Below are 19,617 nucleotides of genomic sequence, written 5' to 3'. Positions count from 1 at the left end.
TCAATTCCATCCCAACCTTGCGTTCCAAGCATGTCCTTTTCACTTCAAGCTCACTTTTTGCTCCAAAAGCTCCAAATTGCATCATTTCATGTAATACGTCCGCTAAACCTGAAAACACAAGAAAGTAGCTTAAAAGACTACTTTAACAAAGAAACCATAACAAAAATGCATAAGAACCAGCTAACTAAGGCGCATAAATATGCTCCTATCAACCCACTCAATCTTGTTTTGCGCCCCTCCAGGTTCTAGTTAACAGTGTTGGTGACTTACGAGGATTCCCACGACATTCAGACAGACTACTTAAATGTAGGACTCACCTTCGGGTGTTGTTATTTAGTAATGGTCCTACTTGATTGCACTTAGTACTTATGCTCTGAATATGTGTGTTTCATACTTAAACTCACTCTAACATGCTAGTTGGATATTATTGCTAGTAGTTGGTTTTTATTCCTTCGTATTTCTTTTATCTTTTGCTTCCGCATCGCACTTTTGGTTACGTCACGCCCACGTGACGGCCAACACGCCTTGATTCTAGGATCGGGGTGTGTCAGATGAGCCCAAGGCAGTGCCTTTGGAAGATGCCCAGATTGTGAAACGCAAATCTGAGCTGTGCAGTCAGATCGAGAAGTCGCTTGATGAAGCGAAACAGATGAATGCAAACCCAGTCGAGATGGTCTTAGCAATCCTATGCTTTGCGGGGATTCGCCAAGACCAGCTAGCAAGCTGTTTGTTAAGGTGAGTCCCTCTTAATACCATTAAAACTAGTCCGGGTAGGTAACAAACATAGGATTATCCTAATATTTAGTGTAGTCCAGTCCAGTGAAGTCTAAGGAAGTCAAACAAACACACCCTAAGGATAGAGGAGTGAACTAAGTCTCACAATGAGCTTGCCATAATAATATGGTTCAATTTCGTTTTTGGCGAGAATTGAACTTGAGATCTCTTAAGGTTAGTTAGATTTAAATCTCAAAGAATTATGCTAGGAAACTAAAATTTTAAATCAAATTTATAAACCAAATAATGTGATTGTTAATAATTGAATTATTATTTAATGTTTGGTTAACGTCGTTATTTTCTATTGGAACACCCAAATACCAAGGCCAAATAATTCCCCGAATTCTCAAATTGAGGAGAAATTTTTCCAAGGACCTGGCACATAATCTTACATGGAGTTCCCCACTAATAAATATTTGACACCTATGCCACTACTCTTTAAGTGGCAGTTAAGGTTAATGATTTTATTAAAATACTTATTTTATCCTTATATTTATTTTCAGAAAATAATTTAAAATAAAAAAAGAAAGAAGAGGATTTTCCGTCACGCCCATCCCCAACTTCCCCCCGACCCATACACCATCCCCACCGTCCGCCGGAGAGGTTTTTCTTATTTTTTCCCTTTTGTCCGTTGATGTTTTAGTTTATCTCCTACTGGGTTTTCTCTGCTGAATTCTGTTTGTTTCCATGGAAAATTTTTGGGTTTTCTCTGCTCGCCTCTGTTTGGTTCCATGGAAAATTTTCTGGGGTTTCTCTGCTGGTATCTGTTTGTTTGCGACTGTCTGTTTTCAGTGGAAAAGTTTTATGGGTTTTGTTAATTTCACCAAAAAAACTTAAAAAGTTAGGAACTTTCAGATTAGGAGGATGAAATGTTTGTAGAAATTACTGGATACCAAATTAGTTTCCAGAAGTAGTTCCATTTGTGGTTCAAACTGGAATTTTTTTCCCTTTGTTTTTGAATTTTGGGCCGTTGAACTAATTTTGATTTGTGGGGGTTTTTGGTGGTGGTGAAAAGGGGTGCTTGGACGATCAATATGCGGGGTTTTTGGTGGTGGTGAAAAGGAGAAAATCGAAGAGAGAGAAGGGATGGATGAAGCTAGTACAATCGTCGGCCGGTGATGGAGGTGGGTGTACTGGGTAGTAGTGAGTTTCTGAATTTTTTTTTGAGGTAATTCTGAAACAGCTGGAATTTTTTAGATTTAAAAAAATAAAAATGTAAAGATGTTAAGTAATTATTGGTGGAACTCCATGTCAGCATATGTGCCGGGTCGTTAGAAAAATTTCTCAAACCGAGGTCTATGAGTGGTAAAACGTTTTCAAAACCCTCTCTCACTCTCGCCTTTCTCTCACCGGATGCTCGCAAAACCCTAGCCCTCGCTCCCTCTCCCCCCCCCCCCCCCGGCAACATTAGGGTTTTGATTCCGCTATATATATATATATATATTGCCCTAGAACGTATATCTATCGTATAGTATTTGGGGTTTTCCGTTATCTTTTGTTGTTTTTGAATTTTGAATTCGAGGCCGAAGGTAGAGTGAGAGAGAGAGATGGTCGCCGGGTCGCGAATCGAAGGTGGGACTCAGATAATCTCAGCAGGAGTGAGAAAAACGATTCAATCCATTAAAGAAATAGTGGGTAATTACTCGGATTTTGATATCTATTGGGCTCTCAAAGAAACCGACATGGATCCTAATGAAACCGCCCAGAAATTGCTCAACCAAGGTCTCTGCCTTTCACTCTGTTTTGCATAGTTATGTGGCTCTATAGCTTTGTTTGGTGAATTTTTTGTTGTTATTCTGTTTTGGGTAATGAATATTTCTTTTTAATTTTCGATTTGGGGTTACCTTTGTGGTTACCGAGTCCATTGTTTGGTGTTCTAATTGTTATTGTGTTTGGTTATTTTAGTTAGTTATTGATTTTAGGGTTGTTTTGTGGAATGTGGCACTCGTGCTTTTATTGTTGAGGTTTTTTCATTGTAAAGATTCTGTCCTTGGTTAGTTTTTATGAGCTAATTGATTGAACTTGTTTTCAGTTGAGTTTGTGACTGTGAGTGGTGAACCAAGTTTGATTGTGTTGAGTGGTATTTTACGGTTGCCTTGGCGATTATTCCCTCATTGTACTTACCTCTAAGTAGTTGAACTTTTGGGAGTTGGTACATGGGTTTGGTGAAACCCTATAGATAGAACTGATATTTTGATTTTTGGTAACCTCATGTCGTATTTCTTTTTTGTGTATCTTCTTCCATTAGAAGTTCCTTTTTGAGCTATATTTTCACATATGTACATATTACATGCTTCCCTAGAACTTTTGAAGCTATATTAGAGAAATTGTATTTGCTTTATTTTCTCGAGACCTGTCAACACAATTTCTCATTGTAGATTGTGTAATACCATTATCTTTCATTTTTCACGTACCAGTTCAGTTTCTTACTGTGAATATTCTCGTTTCTTTTTACCCAGACCCATTTCATGTTGTGAAGAGAAAAAGAGACAAAAGGAAGGAGGTATTCTCTAATGTAAGTTTTGGTTTGCCTTTGAGTTACTCTTCATTTTCTTGTGGCTTCATTTCCCACCTTTAGCTTTATATATTTTAGGATGGTACATGTCACTAAGATCAAGTGAACTACTGTTCATATGCAGAATTTATGTTCTGCATGAAGATCTTAACTCTTTTAAGAACTGGTGTAATGATGCATGGTTAAATACTTTTGAGGTTGTGGCTTCCTGTACTGTACAAGTCATCAGTCAATACTCAATAGTGACAGGCATACTTTAGTGTACCGCTAATCTACCGGTTCTTGTTTGACTAATCAAATTCATGATCTTTTTGGCAAAGTGACCCAGAAAAGTAGTAATTAACATTATGATGCCACCAAGGATTTTATGTTTCTGTGAAAAAGAATACTGCTATCAATTAGTCTATTTGGATATGAAAGGCCTTTGGCAATCAATTAATGAACTGCAGAGTAATTCTGTGTCATGTGTTTCATTTCATCAGTAATTGGTGGCTCTCCTAACTAAGCTTGTTACGACTTCAGTCAACTTTGAAGACATTGTAACTGCTTTTGAACGACCACATTGTGAAATTGTTATTATTATTTTTTATTGGTTAGTTGTTTGGGAGATAGTTGTGGTGTTGAGGGTCTCACTAAGTTTATATTTATTTACCACAATCGTAATTTTTTTATTTTTATTTTTATGTTGAATCACATTTCAAATAGTTCTAAAGGGAATTTGTTGCAATGCAAAAGTTTTACTGGTTTACCGTTCTTGTGGCTTTAGAGTAATGGGCAGGTTCCTGTGGATGCAAGGAGACATTTTGAGAGTGCAGGCCAAGGACCCACATCAAATACATCCTCTGATCGTCCCCCTTCCCAAAATACAACTTCTGATCGTCCTTCATCTCACAGCACATTTTCTGATCGTCCCCCATATCGCAATACATTTTCTGATCGTAATGTTAGAAGAGGAGGTTATGCTCGTGGCGGTTCAACTGGTAATTCATATATGTCATGATTTATTACAAGCTTTTTAATTCTTCTTCTGGTATATTCCTTTTGGTTAATTTTACTGTAAACAAGGCCTCATGATTCTTAATTATTGTCTTTTTTCAACTAGCTCTTTTGTTCATGTGCCTAGTTATTGAAATCATGAAGGGAATAGAGATTTTTCAATTGGCTCTGATAAATACCTTATTCCTTCTTAGTGTTAACTAGGTTGATTGCATAGAAAAAGATATATGTAGGCTTATGTTTCATTGTTGATTGAGAAACATTGTATTGGTTACTTGATGTGCTAATTTGCTCTAGTTGGATATTTTTATTTATTTATTTGCAAAGCCACCGTATCACTTTTATTGTATATTTAATTAATCTAGTACTACGATGTTTAGGGATTTCCTGTAAAAAAAAAGTTTAAGTATTGATGAAAGTGGATGCATTATAGATGAGTGTCCTTTTATAATGCTGAAAGGAAACCAGTATCTAGATTTAGGAAGTTCATGGTATATTTCGCTCGGGTTCATGCTTCTTTGTTACCAAAGTTTAAGGGATGGGGGAACCACAGACTATACAGAGACTGACACAAATGTTTTATGATAAAACATAAAACATAAGGTTTTCATGTTGCAAATGGATCAAGAATCGTTAGGAGTGGGTAATGAGATTAGTGAATAAGTGGATTGCACATTTTTCCAGTAAGGGTAGATTTAAGAAGGGTTTCTGGTTAATGGGAAGTAAGGGTAGATTTAAGAACGGCTTACTGATTAATGGGAAGTTGGAGATAAGTGGTGTGATGGATTAAAGAGCTTCAAGTCAAATTTGACAATATGACTGAGAATAGACTTTAGTAAAAGAGGTCCTGTGCCTGGAACCAGTGATGAGTGGTCAGACAACTTAGTAGCTTTGAAACTAATGAATGAAATCCTCTGCTGGTGAATATAATACATTATGACAATCTCAGGGTAACATATTAAAAAATATTACCAAGAAAAGAAGGTAAACTAGAAAAATTTGAGAACTATTGTGCTGTCTCCAATTCAACGTTAGTTGGTCAAGGCTTGAAAACAGAGCATATAAAAGATGCCCTGTATGATATGGCAGTGGCTTCGTTGAATCTTTCAAAGCTGGAGAAAGTGTTCATGGGAGCGTGACATATGGAACTGTATGCTGGTCTCTGAGAATTAAGACATGGTTCATGACAAAGAATTTGGAGGTCCCTTCGGACATAACTGAGGGAAGCTAATTCTTTATCCCTTCTAATAGTTCAATTACTGTTATTCTGTAAGAGCAAGCTGGAGGTAACTGAGATCGGCGAATGTGGTGTTGCTTTCTTGAACACCCTGCTCGCAATTTCTCTCAAGTTGGAGTCTATTTATATATGTAATGAATGCAAAGATGTCAACTATGGTGGCTAGATTGTGATTGTTGTGCTCCTCAATTTCTAGTGATTCAGAACATTTGATAAAATAGGCAATACTTGTTTAGAATATTTAATACCAGTAGAGAACAATACCTTTTTCATTTTCAACTGAAGCTAGGATTAAGGTATAGAGGTGTGAAACAGGTTACTGTCAGTTTCAATCAAAGTGGTGATAAGAGAAAACTACTTTCTAGTTAATATTAGACTTCTGTTGGTGGCAAGAAATTTAGCTATAAAGCTGAAGTGGGTAGCACTGCAGCATGGGGAAGTATGTTGGTGTCATGAAGTTGGTGCTATAAGCTCAAGATTGAAGATGAAGAAAGTGGTGGAAGAGGATAATGAGGAACCTGAACTGTTGATTCTGGTAAGAGCTCCATAAATTCCAACTTTGTAATACTTGCTGCACTCGAAGGAGTCGTTGAAAGAACAAGTGCTTTTCCTTTTACGGAAAAGCATTTAAAATGGCACTTTGGGCACTTGCGTGATTGTGCAATTCGGATCTGTAGGCCTAGAGGTTTAAGGGCAATTAGAGGGCCAAGCTGAAACTGATTTTGTTTTCAAGTCAATGACAAGGGCAAATCCATGTCTTTTGTCAACCTGGCCGCTGTTTTGTTAATATAATACGCTAATATGGGCACACACAAAGTGTGAGAATTTTTTTTTATTTTTGTTTTTGAAATAGGAGAGAGGCAGAGAGTGATACAGAATGTGGGAGTGGGAATATTATTATTATTATTTTTTAATTAGAGATATGTTAGGATTACATGTAGGTGAGGCTTTGAAAAAAAAACAGCAAAATTTGGTTGTGTGAAATTACATTTCTGCCCCATATTTCTTATTCATGTTCTGTTTTAATTAGAGGGTTAAACTGGTAATTTCATAGGGTTTGGTTGACAATGAGTGTTTTATTAATTAGTAGAGATCTTATAAAGAAACAACAACAACAACAACAACAACAAAGCCTTTTCCCACTAAGTGGGGTCGGCTATATGAATCCTAGAACGCCATTGCGCTCGGTTTTGTGTCATGTCCTCCGTTAGATCCAAGTACTCTAAGTATTTTCTTAGAGTCTCTTCCAAAGTTTTCCTAGGTCTTCCTCTACCCCTTCGGCCCTGAACCTCTGTCCCGTAGTCACATCTTCGAACCGGAGCGTCAGTCGGCCTTCTTTGCACATGTCCAAATCACCAGAGCCGATTTTCTCTCATCTTTCCTACAATTTCGGCTACTCCTACTTTACCTCGGATATCCTCATTCCCAATCTTATCCTTTCTCGTGTGCCCACACATCCCACGAAGCATCCTCATCTCCGCTACACCCATTTTGTGTACGTGTTGATGCTTCACCACCCAACATTCTCTGCCATACAACATCGCTGGCCTTATTGCCGTCCTATAAAATTTTCCCTTGAGCTTCAATGGCCTACGACGGTCACACAACACGCCGGATGCACTCTTTCCATCCAGCTCGTATTCTATGGTTGAGATCTCCATCTAATTCTCCGTTCTCTTGCAAGATAGATCCTAGGTAACGAAAACGGTCGCTTTTTGTGATCTTCGCTAGATTGCTCCGGTCATTAGTGTGGATAAGTATATAAATGGATAGAGATAGGAAAGCAAACACAAGATGTACGTGGTTCACCCAGATTGGCTACGTCCACGGAATAGAAGAGTTCTCATTAATTGTGAAGGGTTTACACAAGTACATAGGTTCAAGCTCTCCTTTAGTGAGTACGAGTGAATGATTTAGTACAAATGACATTAGGAAATATTGTGGGAGAATGATCTCGTAATCACGAAACTTCTAAGTATCGGAGTGTGGTGTCGTCTTGACTTGCCTTATCTGTCTCATAGGTAGATGTGGCATCTTCTCTGGAAGTACTCTTCCTCCATCCAGGGGTGGTATCTTTAACTGGTGAAGATGCACAAGGTAATGTATCAATTTCACTTGAAGCTTACTTGTAGTTTCAGGCTTGGTCAAGCGCGATACAAACCATGTAGTAGGAGTCCCCCAAGTCGCCGAGCTAGGGGGTCTGCTGAAAGAGGTGACAGACAAGGTAAGCAATCAGAGCTCCGACTAATTGTTCACCTTCTCCCCATCTTGCAGCAGCATGAAGGATAAAGAGAAGAAAAATGAGAAGAGATGATATGAGATACTTTTGCTTTTGAAGAAGTAACTTTCCACATGCTTATTCTTGAACTGAGCTGGAGGGTTTTCTGGTTTCCTCCAGAGTATAAGGCCGACTGAAGAATTTGAGGGTCAAAACAAGTCCATCAAATCTAGAGTACGTTCCACCCTTTTGATATGGGATACTTTTGCTTTTGACAGAGTAATGGATGTATCGGCACGTGTGCTGTTACGCTTCCTGGCTGGAAGCTTGATTCCAAGTGCTGACTGATTGCTCTCTTTCTCCTTGTCTTGCAGGTAAAAACAAGGCCAAAAGAAAAAAAACAGGGAAAAAGCATGATATGGGATACTCTTGCTTTTAACCCTGATGATATGAGATATTCTTGCTCTAGTATAGCTTGTTTGCAGAGGTATTATCGGGGGGAAAGAAAGCTGAATATTTCGAAAGGCTTTGTTGGGAGTGCCCTCTCAGATATGATGAAGGGTTGAGCATTTTTGCAGGTCTGCCTGTCCGTTGGGGATGGAGGTCGACATATATAGGAGTCTCCCTAACAACAAATAGTAATGCTATTCCTTTACCCTGCTTGGTCATAGCACGGTAGTGGGAGCTGCCAGTTTCACATGTTTTAACTCTGTCAGAGCACTTTGAAAAAGTGGTCTGTGGTATCTGGCTCTCGAGATTCGGAGAACGATGCCTCTTCGATTTTTGAGAAAGCAATCATGCTGGGGGTCTGACTCTCGAGATTCGGAGAGCAGTGTCTCTTCGATTTTTGAGGAAGTATTCATGTTGGGAGTCTGGCTCTCGAGATTCGGAGGGCGGTGCCTCTTCGATTTTGGAGCAAGCAATCTTGTTGGGAGTGTTGTCTCGAATGTGAGTAAAGGTTGGACATGTTTGCTAGTCTACCTTGCCACGAAGCACAAAGGTTGACACACAGGGACTTTCCAATTATCCAGCAATGGTACTGTTCCTTTACCCTCTCTTCGATTTTGAGAAAGTAGTCATGTTGGGAGTCTGGCTCTCGAGATTCGGAGGACGGTGCCTCTTCGATTTTGGAGCAAGCAATCTTGTTGGGACTATTTTCTCGAATGTGAGTAAAGGTTGGGCATGTTTGCTAGTCTACCTTGCCACGAAGCACAGAGGTTGACACACAGGGACTTTCCAATTATCCAGCAGTGGTACTGTTCCTTTACCCTTGTGGGTAATAATATGGTAGCTAGACCTTCAAAATTTATGGGTCTAAACTTTGTTAGTGCTGTTTCTTTGCTATTCTTTTACCTTTCTTGGTCAGAGCGATGTAGTGGGAGCTGCAAGCTTCACGTGCTCAACTTTGGCAGAGAACTTTGGCAAAGTGATCTGTGGTACCCATGAGTTATTGTTGCGTGTGGGAAGTGGGTGATTGAACTAGAAAAGTAGGTGCCTCTTCGATTTCTGAGATCGGCCCTCGTGGTCTCTGAGCAGCCCAGCTTTTGAGAAAGCGAGCGCCTCTTCGATTGATTCGGAGAACGGTGCCTCACCGATTTTTGAGAAAGCAATCATGCTGGGGGTCTGGCTCTCGAGATTCGGGGAGCAGTGTCTCTTCGATTTTTGAGAAAGTAATCATGTTGGGAGAGTGGCTCTCGAGATTCGGAGGGCGGTGCCTCTTCGATTTTGGAGCAAGCAATCTTGTTGGGAGTGTTTTCTCGAATGTGAGTAAAGGTTGGGCATGTTTGCTAGTCTACCTTGCCACGAAGCATAGAGGTTGACACACAGGGACTTTCCAATTATCCAGCAATGGTACTGTTCCTTTACCCTCTCTTCGATTTTTAAGAAAGTAGTCATGTTGGGAGTCTGGCTCTTTAGATTCGGAGGACGGTGCCTCTTCGATTTTGGAGCAAGCAATCTTATTGGGAGTGTTTTCTCGAATGTGAGTAAAGGTTGGGCATGTTTGCTAGTCTACCTTGCCACGAAGCACAGAGGTTGACATACATGGACTTTCCAATTATCCAGCAATGGTACTGTTCCTTTACCCTTGTGGGTAATAATATGGTAGCTAGACCTTCAAAATTTATGGGTCTAAACTTTGTTAGTGCTGTTTCTTTGCTATTCTTTTACCCTTCTTGGTCAGAGCGATGTAGTGGGAGCTGCAAGCTTCACGTGCTCAACTTTGGCAGAGAACTTTGGCAAAGTTATCTGTGGTACCCATGAGCTATTGTTGCGTGTGGGAAATGGGTGATTGAACAGTAAGATTCATGTGTTTTCTACTTCCCCAGAAGTCTTTGACAGAATGCCCATAATTTCCGCAAAGCTGAGTGTGCGTGTGACAGGTGCTGACAAGGCTGGAAAAGTAGGTGCCTCTTCGATTTCTGAGATCGGCCCTCGTGGTCTCTAGGGAGCCCAGCTTTTGAGAAAGCGAGCGCCTCTTCGATTTCTGAGATCGGCCTTCGTGGTCTTTGAGCAGCCCAACTTTTGAGAAAGCAAACGGCTCTTCGATTTCTGAGATCAACCCTCGTGATCTCTAAGCAGCCCAACTTTTGAGAAAGCAAACGCCTCTTCGATTTCTGAGCAGGCGCCTCTTTGATTTCTGAAGCTCCGTCGAGTGCAGATTTTTATAGGGGCTGGCATTAAGTTCCAAAGCACACTTGAATCTCCACCAGTAGAAGCTTCATTCTTGCACTTCTAAGATCTTGATTTGTCCGACCTCTTCTCTCTTCAACACCTTTGAAAATGTCTGGCCCCTCCGACCGTCGTTTTGACTTGAACCTTGTTGAAGAGGCAGCCCCGCCTTCTCCAGACAACATATGGCGCCCATCCTTCGTCTCCCCAACTGGTCCTCTTACCGTTGGGGATTCCGTGATGAAGAATGATATGACCGCTGCGGTGGTGGCCAGGAACCTTCTCACTCCCAAAGATAACAGACTACTTTCCAAACGGTCTGATGAGTTAGCTGTTAAGGATTCGCTGACTCTCAGTGTTCAGTGTGCAGGTTCTGTGTCTAATATGGCCCAACGCCTATTTGCTCGAACCCGCCAAGTTGAATCATTGGCGGCTGAAGTGATGAGTCTCAAACAGGAGATTAGAGGGCTCAAGCATGAGAATAAACAGTTGCACCGGCTCGCACATGACTATGCTACAAACATGAAGAGGAAGCTTGACCAGATGAAGGAAACTGATGGTCAGGTTTTACTTGATCATCAGAGATTTGTAGGTTTGTTCCAAAGGCATTTATTGCCTTCGTCTTCTGGGGCTGTACCGCGTAATGAAGCTCCAAATGATCAACCTCTGATGCCTCCTCCTTCTAGGGTTCTGTCCAGTACTGAGGCTCCAAATGATCCCCCTCCGGTGCCTTCTCTTTCTGGGGCTCTACCGACTGCTGAGACTTCTCCTAAGCAACCTTTGTGAAGGCTCCCTCTTGTGTGTTTATTTTGACTCATGTATATGTACATATTTGTAGCTTATCGGGGATATCAATAAATAAGCTTTCCTTCATTTCAACGTATTGTGTTAAATACACCAAAGCCTTCTTCGCTAAGTTCTTTGAATTTTCTTTTGTTGAAGCTTGTATGTTGAAGCTTTCTGAGTGGAGCATGTAGGTTGGGGTAGTGTTCCCTTAATTTCCCGAGTGAGGAAAACTTCTTGGTTGGAGACTTGGAAAATCCAAGCCACTGAGTGGGATCGACTATATGAATCTTAGAACGCCATTGTGCTCGATCCTGTGTCATGTCCTTCGTTAGATCCAAGTACTTTAAGTCTTTTCTTAGAGTCTCTTCCAAAGTTTTCCTAGGTCTTCCTCTACCCCTTCGGCCCTGAACCTCTGCCCCATAGTCGCATCTTCTAATCGGAGCGTCAGTAGGCCTTCTTTGCACATGTCCAAACCACCGTAACCGATTTTCTCTCATCTTTCCTTCAATTTCGGCTACTCTTACTTTACCCCGGATATCCTCATTCCTAATCTTATCCTTTCTCGTGTGCCCACACATCCAACGAAGCATCCTCATCTCCGCTACACCCATTTTGTGTACGTGTTGATGTTTCACCGCCCAACATTCTGTGCCATACAGCATCGCCGGCCTTATTGCCGTCCTATAAAATTTTCCCTTGAGCTTCAGTGGCATACGGCGGTCACACAACACGCCGGATGCACTCTTCCACTTCATCCATCCAGCTTGTATTCTATGGTTGAGATCTCCATCTAATTCTCCGTTCTTTTGCAAGATAGATCCTAGGTAACGAAAACGGTCGCTCTTTGGTATTTCTTGATCTCCGATCCTCACCCCTAACTCGTTTTGGCCTCCATTTGCACTGAACTTGCACTCCATATATTCTGTCTTTGATCGGCTTAGGCGAAGACCTTTAGATTCCAACACTTCTCTCCAAAGGTTAAGCTTTGCATTTACCCCTTCCTGAGTTTCATCTATCAACACTATATCGTCTGCGAAAAGCATACACCAAGGAATATCGTCTTGAATATGTCCTGTTAACTCATCCATTACCAACGCAAAAAGGTAAGGACTTAAGGATGAGCCTTGATGTAATCCTACAGTTATGGGAAAGCTTTCGGTTTGTCCTTCATGAGTTCTTACGGCAGTCTTTGCTCCTTCATACATATCCTTTATAGCTTGGATATATGCTACTCGTACTCCTTTCTTCTCTAAAATCCTCCAAAGAATGTCTCTTGGGACCCTATCATACGCTTTTTCCAAATCTATAAAGACCATGTGTAAATCCTTTTTCCCATCTCTATATCTTTCCATCAATCTTCGTAAGAGATAGATTGCCTCCATGGTTGAGCGCCCTGGCATGAACCCGAATTGGTTGTCCGAAACCCGTGTCTCTTGCCTCAATCTATGCTCAATGACTCTCTCCCAGAGCTTCATTGTATGACTCATTAGCTTAATACCCCTATAGTTCATGCAATTTTGTACGTCGCCCTTATTCTTGTAGATAGGCACCAAAGTGCTCGTTCGCCACTCATTTGGCTTCTTCGTTTTCAAAATCCTATTGAAAAGGTCAGTGAGCCATGTTATACCTGTCTCTCCCAAAACTTTCCACACTTCGATTGGTATATCGTCTGGGCCTATTGCTTTTCTATGCTTCATCTTCTTCAAAGCTACAACCACTTCTTCCTTCCGGATTCGACGATAAAAGGAGTAGTTTCTACACTCTTCTGAGTTACTCAACTCCCCTAAAGAAGCACTCCTTTCATGTCCTTCATTGAAAAGATTATGAAAATAACCTCTCCATCTGTCTTTAACCGCGTTCTCTGTAGCAAGAACCTTTCCATCCTCATCCTTGATGCACCTCACTTGGTTTAGGTCCCTTGTCTTCTTTTCCCTTGCTCTAGCTAGTTTATAGATATCCAACTCTCCTTCTTTGGTATCTAGTCGTTTATACATATCGTCGTAAGCCGCTAACTTAGCTTCTCTGACAGCTTTCTTCGCCTCTTGCTTCGCTTTTCTATACCTTTCACCATTTTCATCGGTCCTCTCCTTGTATAAGGCTTTACAACATTCCTTCTTAGCCTTCACCTTTGTTTGTACCTCCTCATTCCACCACCAAGATTCCTTTTGGTGTGGGGCAAAGCCCTTGGACTCTCCTAATACCTCTTTTGCTACTTTTCGGATACAACTAGCCATGGAATCCCACATTTGGCTAGCTTCCCCCTCTCTATCCCACACACATTGGGTGATTACCTTCTCTTTGAAAATGGCTTGTTTTTCTTCTTTTAGATTCCACCATCTAGTTCTTGGGCACTTCCAAGTCTTGTTCTTTTGTCTTACTCTTTTGATATGTACATCCATCACCAACAAGCGATGTTGATTAGCCACGCTCTCTCCTGGTATAACTTTGCAATCCTTACAAGTTATACGATCCCCTTTCCTCATTAGAAGAAAATCTATTTGTGTTTTTGACGACCCACTCTTGTAGGTGATCACATGTTCTTCTCTCTTCTTAAAGAAGGTGTTGGCTAAGAAGAGATCATATGCCATTGCAAAATCCAAGATAGCTTCCCCATCCTCGTTTCTCTCCCCAAAACCATGGCCACCATGAAAACCTCCATAGTTGCCTGTCTCCCTGCCCACGTGTCCATTTAAATCTCCTCCTATAAATAACTTCTCCGTCTGAGCAATTCCTTGCACCAAGTCTCCAAGATCTTCCCAAAATTTCTCCTTCGAACTCGTATCCAACCCTACTTGAGGTGCGTACGCACTAATCACATTGATAAGTTCTTGTCCTATTACAATCTTGATTGCCATGATTCTATCTCCTACCCTCTTGACATCTACAACATCTTGTACCAAGGTCTTGTCCACGATGATGCCAACACCGTTTCTCGTTCTATTTGTGCCCGAATACCAAAGTTTAAACCCTGAGTTTTCTAGATCCTTTGCCTTACTACCAACCCACATAGTTTCTTGTAGGCACATAATATTTATCCTTCTCCTCACCATAACTTCCACTACTTCCATAGATTTTCCCGTTAAGGTTCCTATATTCCACGTTCCTAAACGCATTTTGCTCTCTTGAACTTTACCCTTCTGTCCTAGTTTCTTCACCCTCCCCTGTCTAATAGGATCAAAGTACTTCTTTTGTGTGTCCCGAGTAAAGTTGATAGGAGCATATGCTCCCAAACAACTTTGAGTGGAGTCGTTCGAAAAGAAGTTTCTATGGCCCCCTTGCTCATTTAACACTGCATCCGGGTGCCGATGGAGATACAGCGACCCTTGCTCACTTATCACTGTGCTCGGGCCACACAGCGCGCCACTTACGGGTGACGCCCTAGCTTTAGCGCGATTTTGTTCTGGATTCATTTTCATAAGGATTCGACGTGATCATGGAGTGCCGGCTGTCGACTACCTGACGCCCTTCTTATAAAGAAAGATTCTGAAAATTGTTTCTAATAGAAGCATTGAACTGGTGTTTTGGTAATATCATACAAAAGCTACTGAAAATAAAGGGTGGTTGAGAGTTAGGTAAATTATGTAGTTTTGTAGTTTTTATGATAGAAGTGTTGCCAAATTAACAAAGGTAATTTAGAAATGGAAGATGATTATTTTGTTGTATTATAAAGAAGTTGAGGGTAAATATCCACTAATGATCAAAACCATCAATAGCTTTTAAAAAGAATCTCCCAGGCCTAGATCAGGCTTTGTATGGCCATGTTGTACTGTCATTTTCATTTAGATAACCTTTTGCAACTTGTGTTTTCAAGGAAATTTTTCTGTACTGTTTTTGGCTACTTTACCATCTGTAATGTTCCTTTGAATTACAGCTAATGATAGACTCTTACTAGGTACAGGAATCAGCAGAGAATTCCGTGTTGTGAGAGACAACCGAATTAACGGTAATGTCAATAAAGAAATGAAGCCTGCTTCACTACAGTGTACAACTTCCACCAATGAGCAGGCGTCAAATGATTCTGAAAAGGGGTATTTTTTTTATCCTTATTATCTTGTGTGTCTTTATGTGTGTAGCTACGTATTGTTCTTGGCTATATGTCTATGCCTTGCCATAGAATGCCACAAGTTATTGTTGTATAAACCTAGAGGAAACTGAGTTTTGTTAAGTAACATTTGAGGTTGCTGTTTCTGAAGACCCTTAGTTTCAGGGTTATTTGTATTTAGGACTTTTGGTATTTATACAAATTTTCCTGCTTTTATTTTTCCATAGTGTTGAAAAGTATGTATTTGGCTTTGCTGTGTTATTACTGCATTAACTTATGATGATTGTTGTACTGTGCTTTCAGCCAAACAGCAAGTTCAAAGAGTCAAAAGCCATCTAGCAGACAAAATTCGTCTCATGGATTGAATGGGCAAACTCAAATTAGAAGCAGTGGTGCTAATTCAACTGGTAATGTTAGAACAGAGACATTAGTGGAGAAGCGAGTCACTCTTCCAATTGCAGCTTCCCGGGTGCAAGCTGGGAAGCCAAACAATTCCCAACCACACTCTCCAGTGGTAGTATCGAGCAACTCTGTTGTTGGAGTGTATTCATCTTCCACAGATCCTGTTCATGTGCCGTCTCCTGATTCCAGACCAGCTGCTTCTGTTGGTGCTATTAAACGAGAAGTTGGTATTAGGAGGCAAGCTTCTGGCAACTCCAAGCCCTCTGCTCCAGGTAGCTCTGTGACTTCTGTCTCAAATTCACTCTTGGGAAAAGAGGGTTCTACTGAGTCATTTCGACCTTTCACTGGAATCTCTAAAGCTGATCAAGTGAGCCAAACTTCTGAGTCTGTGATACCTAGCATGTCGGGCAGCAGACCGTTGTTAAGTAATCAGCACAACGTCAGGCCACACCCACCACCTGTGGGACATCAGAAAGGTAATACTTGCTTTAATTATGGACTTTAAATTCATTCCTCTTAAAATAAAATAATCTGCATACAAATTCTATAATAACAGAGTTAAAGCATAAAATGTCTGTTCTTGTTAGAAAAGCTCACTAATTGGAATGGTGCTGTTAGTTTGTTTTGTGGAGTATTCATTTAGATTCTAAGTTTCAGGGTGATTTTGGTGTTTATCCTGTTTCTGTTTTTACTTTGTGGACGTCTTGTCCACCTTGTATTTTATTGTTCTGTGCAAAGTGCAGTAAAAATTTGTCTCTCTTTTCAAATAAATAAAAAAAATATTTTTGTGCTTTTGTTTGAAATGTTGTCTTCACTTTTGAAGCCTGTGAGTCATGTCTTGCTGAAAATTTTGCAAGAGTAATAATCATGTTTCCGGATGCAGCTTCCCAGACTAATAAGGAGTGGAAACCTAAATCAAGCCAAAAGCCAAGTTCTAACAGTCCTGGAGTCATTGGAACACCAACAAAGTCTATTTCACCTGCTTCTGGTGATTCTAAGGTTTCAGAGTCAGAAGCAGCTAAGTTGCAAGATAAGCTCGCATTAGTAAATGTATATGATAACTGTAATGTTGTCATAGCAGAGAGTATTAGGGTCCCAGACAGTGATCGTTTTCAATTAACGTTTGGAAGCTTGGGGACAGAGCTTGATTCAACAGGGAATATAGTTAATGGATTTCAAGCTGGAGATACAGAGGAGTCAAACAGGGAAGCTGCAGCAAGGTAGGTGTTATCTAATTATAGCAAGTGATGAGTTAACTTTGCTGCGACATACCCCTCATGCAGTTTTTGAGAAATTTGTTTGCAGTTAACATCTGTTGGCATCCTAGCTTGTTTGACTTATAAATGATTCTATTATGCAGTTTGTCAGTATCAGCTCCAGAGTTGTGCAGTGATGAGGCTTCTGGCATCAAGCCGGTGGATTTATTAGATCACCAAGTTAGAAGTTCTGGCTCTGAATCCCCAGTATCAGGTGCAGTTGCTGAGCATCAATTGCCTGAGAAAAAAGAAACTTCTAGTCCCCAGAATTTGGGCAATTATGCAGATATTGGTTTGGTTCAAGACAACAGTTCATCCTATGCACCTTCCGATTCACAACAGCAAGATCCATCAGAGTTACAAGGTTTTTCGGTGAGTACACTAGTCAGACTAGTGTCGCCTTTGTAGTATGTATATATAAGATTAGTGTCACCTTTGCAATTTCATTTGCCAACCATTATTTGTGATAGTTTTTTAATGTGATTAATGGTGTTTTCTGGAGCTTTATTTGTTTATATAATAATAAAAGCCCTTCATTGGGAAGAAGTGTTTGCATGTTGTGACATATATTGACATGTTCTTGAACGTTCATTCTGTCTTCTGTTTGGAAGCAGGCATTTGATTCTCAGACTGGTTATGACATACCTTATTTCAGACCAAATATGGAGGAAAGCCGTGGACATCCTCCTCAAGAGGTAAAGTCAAGTGCTTGCGGTATTGTGATGTGTTACAGTTACTGTCTCCATAACTAGGCATGTCATTGGATGCATAGAACTGCTGCGTGGTAATGTTGGATGCCCTAAACCTGCTGCTTGATACCTTTGTGAGCATTTTGTGTGCACAATCTATCTATGTTTTCCACGATCAAAAATGATGTTCCTGCCATTTTTAAGACAATACTGCAGGGAATAATACTTTTTCTTTTCCATAACTTGTAGATTATCTTTAGAACTTCTATGCATCATTCAAGTCATCAGTTTTTGCTTTCATAACTGCTTAAAAAAATATTCTGTGTTAGACATTATGGGTGTAATTGAGACCATCTCTCTCTCTCTCTCTCTCTCTCTCTCTCTCAAGTTTACAATATGTACTACCTTAATTAAACCCATTTATAGTGAATTGGATTTAACAGATGCTATTTTCTTTGGTTACAGGCCTTGAGCTCGCATACCGTCAACAGCATGGCTGCATCAACAGTTGCCATGGTGCAACAGCAACCACCCCCAGTGGCACAGATGTACCCACAAGTTCATGTTTCACATTATGCTAATCTCATGCCATATCGCCAATTTCTCTCACCAGTTTATGTTCCACCAATGGCTGTTCCTGGCTATTCTAACAACCCTGCATATCCTCACCTGTCTAATGGCAACAGCTACTTGCTGATGCCTGGAGGCGGTTCGCACCTAAATGCAAACAGCCTCAAGTATGGAGTGCAGCAGTTTAAGCCTGTCCCTGCTGGAAGTCCGACAGGGTTTGGGAATTTTACTAATCCCAACGGATATGCAATCAACGCCCCTGGTGTTGGAGGTGCCACTGGGCTAGAAGATTCATCTCGAATCAAGTACAAAGATGGCAATCTATACGTCCCAAATCCTCAGGTAAAGTTTACCATTTTATGTAGGTACTTACATTGAATGCTAAAATTATAATGCTCTCCAATGGGCGATTTGCTGATAAGGAAGTTGATTGTAATCGTTGAAACGAATTGCCTTATATGAATATGTGGGAGAGACGGACAGGCTTTGATGATCTCGTTTTTACCATCCACTATTAATTACAATAATACGTGGTGTTAATGTATGTTTTTAACGATTGACATGGCAGGCTGAGACATCAGAGATTTGGATTCAGAATGCAAGGGAGCACCCGGGCATGCAATCCACCCCGTACTACAACATGCCTGCGCAAACGCCGCACGGTGCTTATATGCCATCTCACGGTGCTCATGCTTCCTTCAATGCAGCTGCAGCTCAATCTTCTCACATGCAGTTCCCAGGTTTGTACCATCCTCCTCAGCCCAGTGCAATTCCGAACCCGCACCATATGGGCCCTGCTATGGGCGGTAATGTCGGTGTTGGGGTTGGCGCAGCTGCTCCTGGGGCACAAGTTGGTGCATATCAGCAACCCCAACTGAACCACCTGAATTGGCAATCGAACTTCTGAATAAAAGAAAAGGAAAAAGAAAAATGCGAATCTAACTCCTTGGTTGTAAGGGTTGAAGCAGTGGAGGGTATAGAGAAGGGTTTTTCTCTGTCAAATGAAGTATGACCCATAATCTTTTGTTATTTAATGAATCAAGGCATCATGTGGTGTTCCATTTTCAAAATTTCATGCGTCAACCCGAAGAGTGAAACATACATTATGCAACCATTACACCAATGCGGCGGTATCCTAAGCCTATCTCGTGCCACTCTGGCTTTTATTTTGTGTATGTCACATTACTCGTTAATTTGGGATATTGCCACCTTTGTGTTCCAGTTGCAAATAAATTCATCTCCAACTGGAAGGTGCTTCTTGCTCCATCAAAGCAAAGCATTCTTCGAATCAGACCCAACCCGAAAACTCTCATAAAGCGGGGTGTGGTGTGTTGGTGTTTAAGGGCAATTCCGTAACCACTGTGGTGTTCTTGGAAAAAGTTATGAGTTCAAAATTTTTTCGAAGAGGGTGTTGGTTGAAAAAGTTCCAAGTTCAAATTTTTTCTGTCCTTCACTTTAAAGG

At 40.8% G+C, this 19,617-nt stretch overlaps 1 protein-coding gene across 3 annotated transcripts; it reads left to right on the top strand.

The window, feature by feature from the left end:
* Positions 1 to 1,321: 1,321 nt before the first annotated feature.
* LOC126610834 (GBF-interacting protein 1-like) lies at positions 1,322 to 19,225 on the top strand. Of its 3 annotated transcripts, none has more exons than XM_050278978.1 (10): positions 1,322 to 2,496; positions 3,234 to 3,289; positions 4,056 to 4,269; positions 15,095 to 15,224; positions 15,542 to 16,116; positions 16,524 to 16,860; positions 17,001 to 17,268; positions 17,508 to 17,591; positions 18,051 to 18,497; positions 18,724 to 19,225. In XM_050278978.1, exons 1-10 carry the CDS (start codon positions 2,322 to 2,324, stop codon positions 19,060 to 19,062), a joined length of 2,625 nt encoding a protein of 874 aa, XP_050134935.1. In that variant the 5' UTR covers positions 1,322 to 2,321; the 3' UTR covers positions 19,063 to 19,225. The 3 variants fall into 3 exon arrangements, with proteins under 3 accessions (XP_050134935.1, XP_050134933.1, XP_050134934.1); XM_050278976.1 differs by having other exon boundaries at positions 15,089 to 15,224; XM_050278977.1 differs by having other exon boundaries at positions 1,324 to 2,496; positions 15,089 to 15,224; positions 17,511 to 17,591.
* Positions 19,226 to 19,617: the final 392 nt, after the last annotated feature.

This window comes from Malus sylvestris, chromosome 17, assembly GCF_916048215.2.
Source record: "Malus sylvestris chromosome 17, drMalSylv7.2, whole genome shotgun sequence".
Classification (NCBI taxonomy): domain Eukaryota; kingdom Viridiplantae; phylum Streptophyta; class Magnoliopsida; order Rosales; family Rosaceae; genus Malus; species Malus sylvestris.
This window is presented reverse-complemented; position numbering and strand designations above follow the sequence as displayed.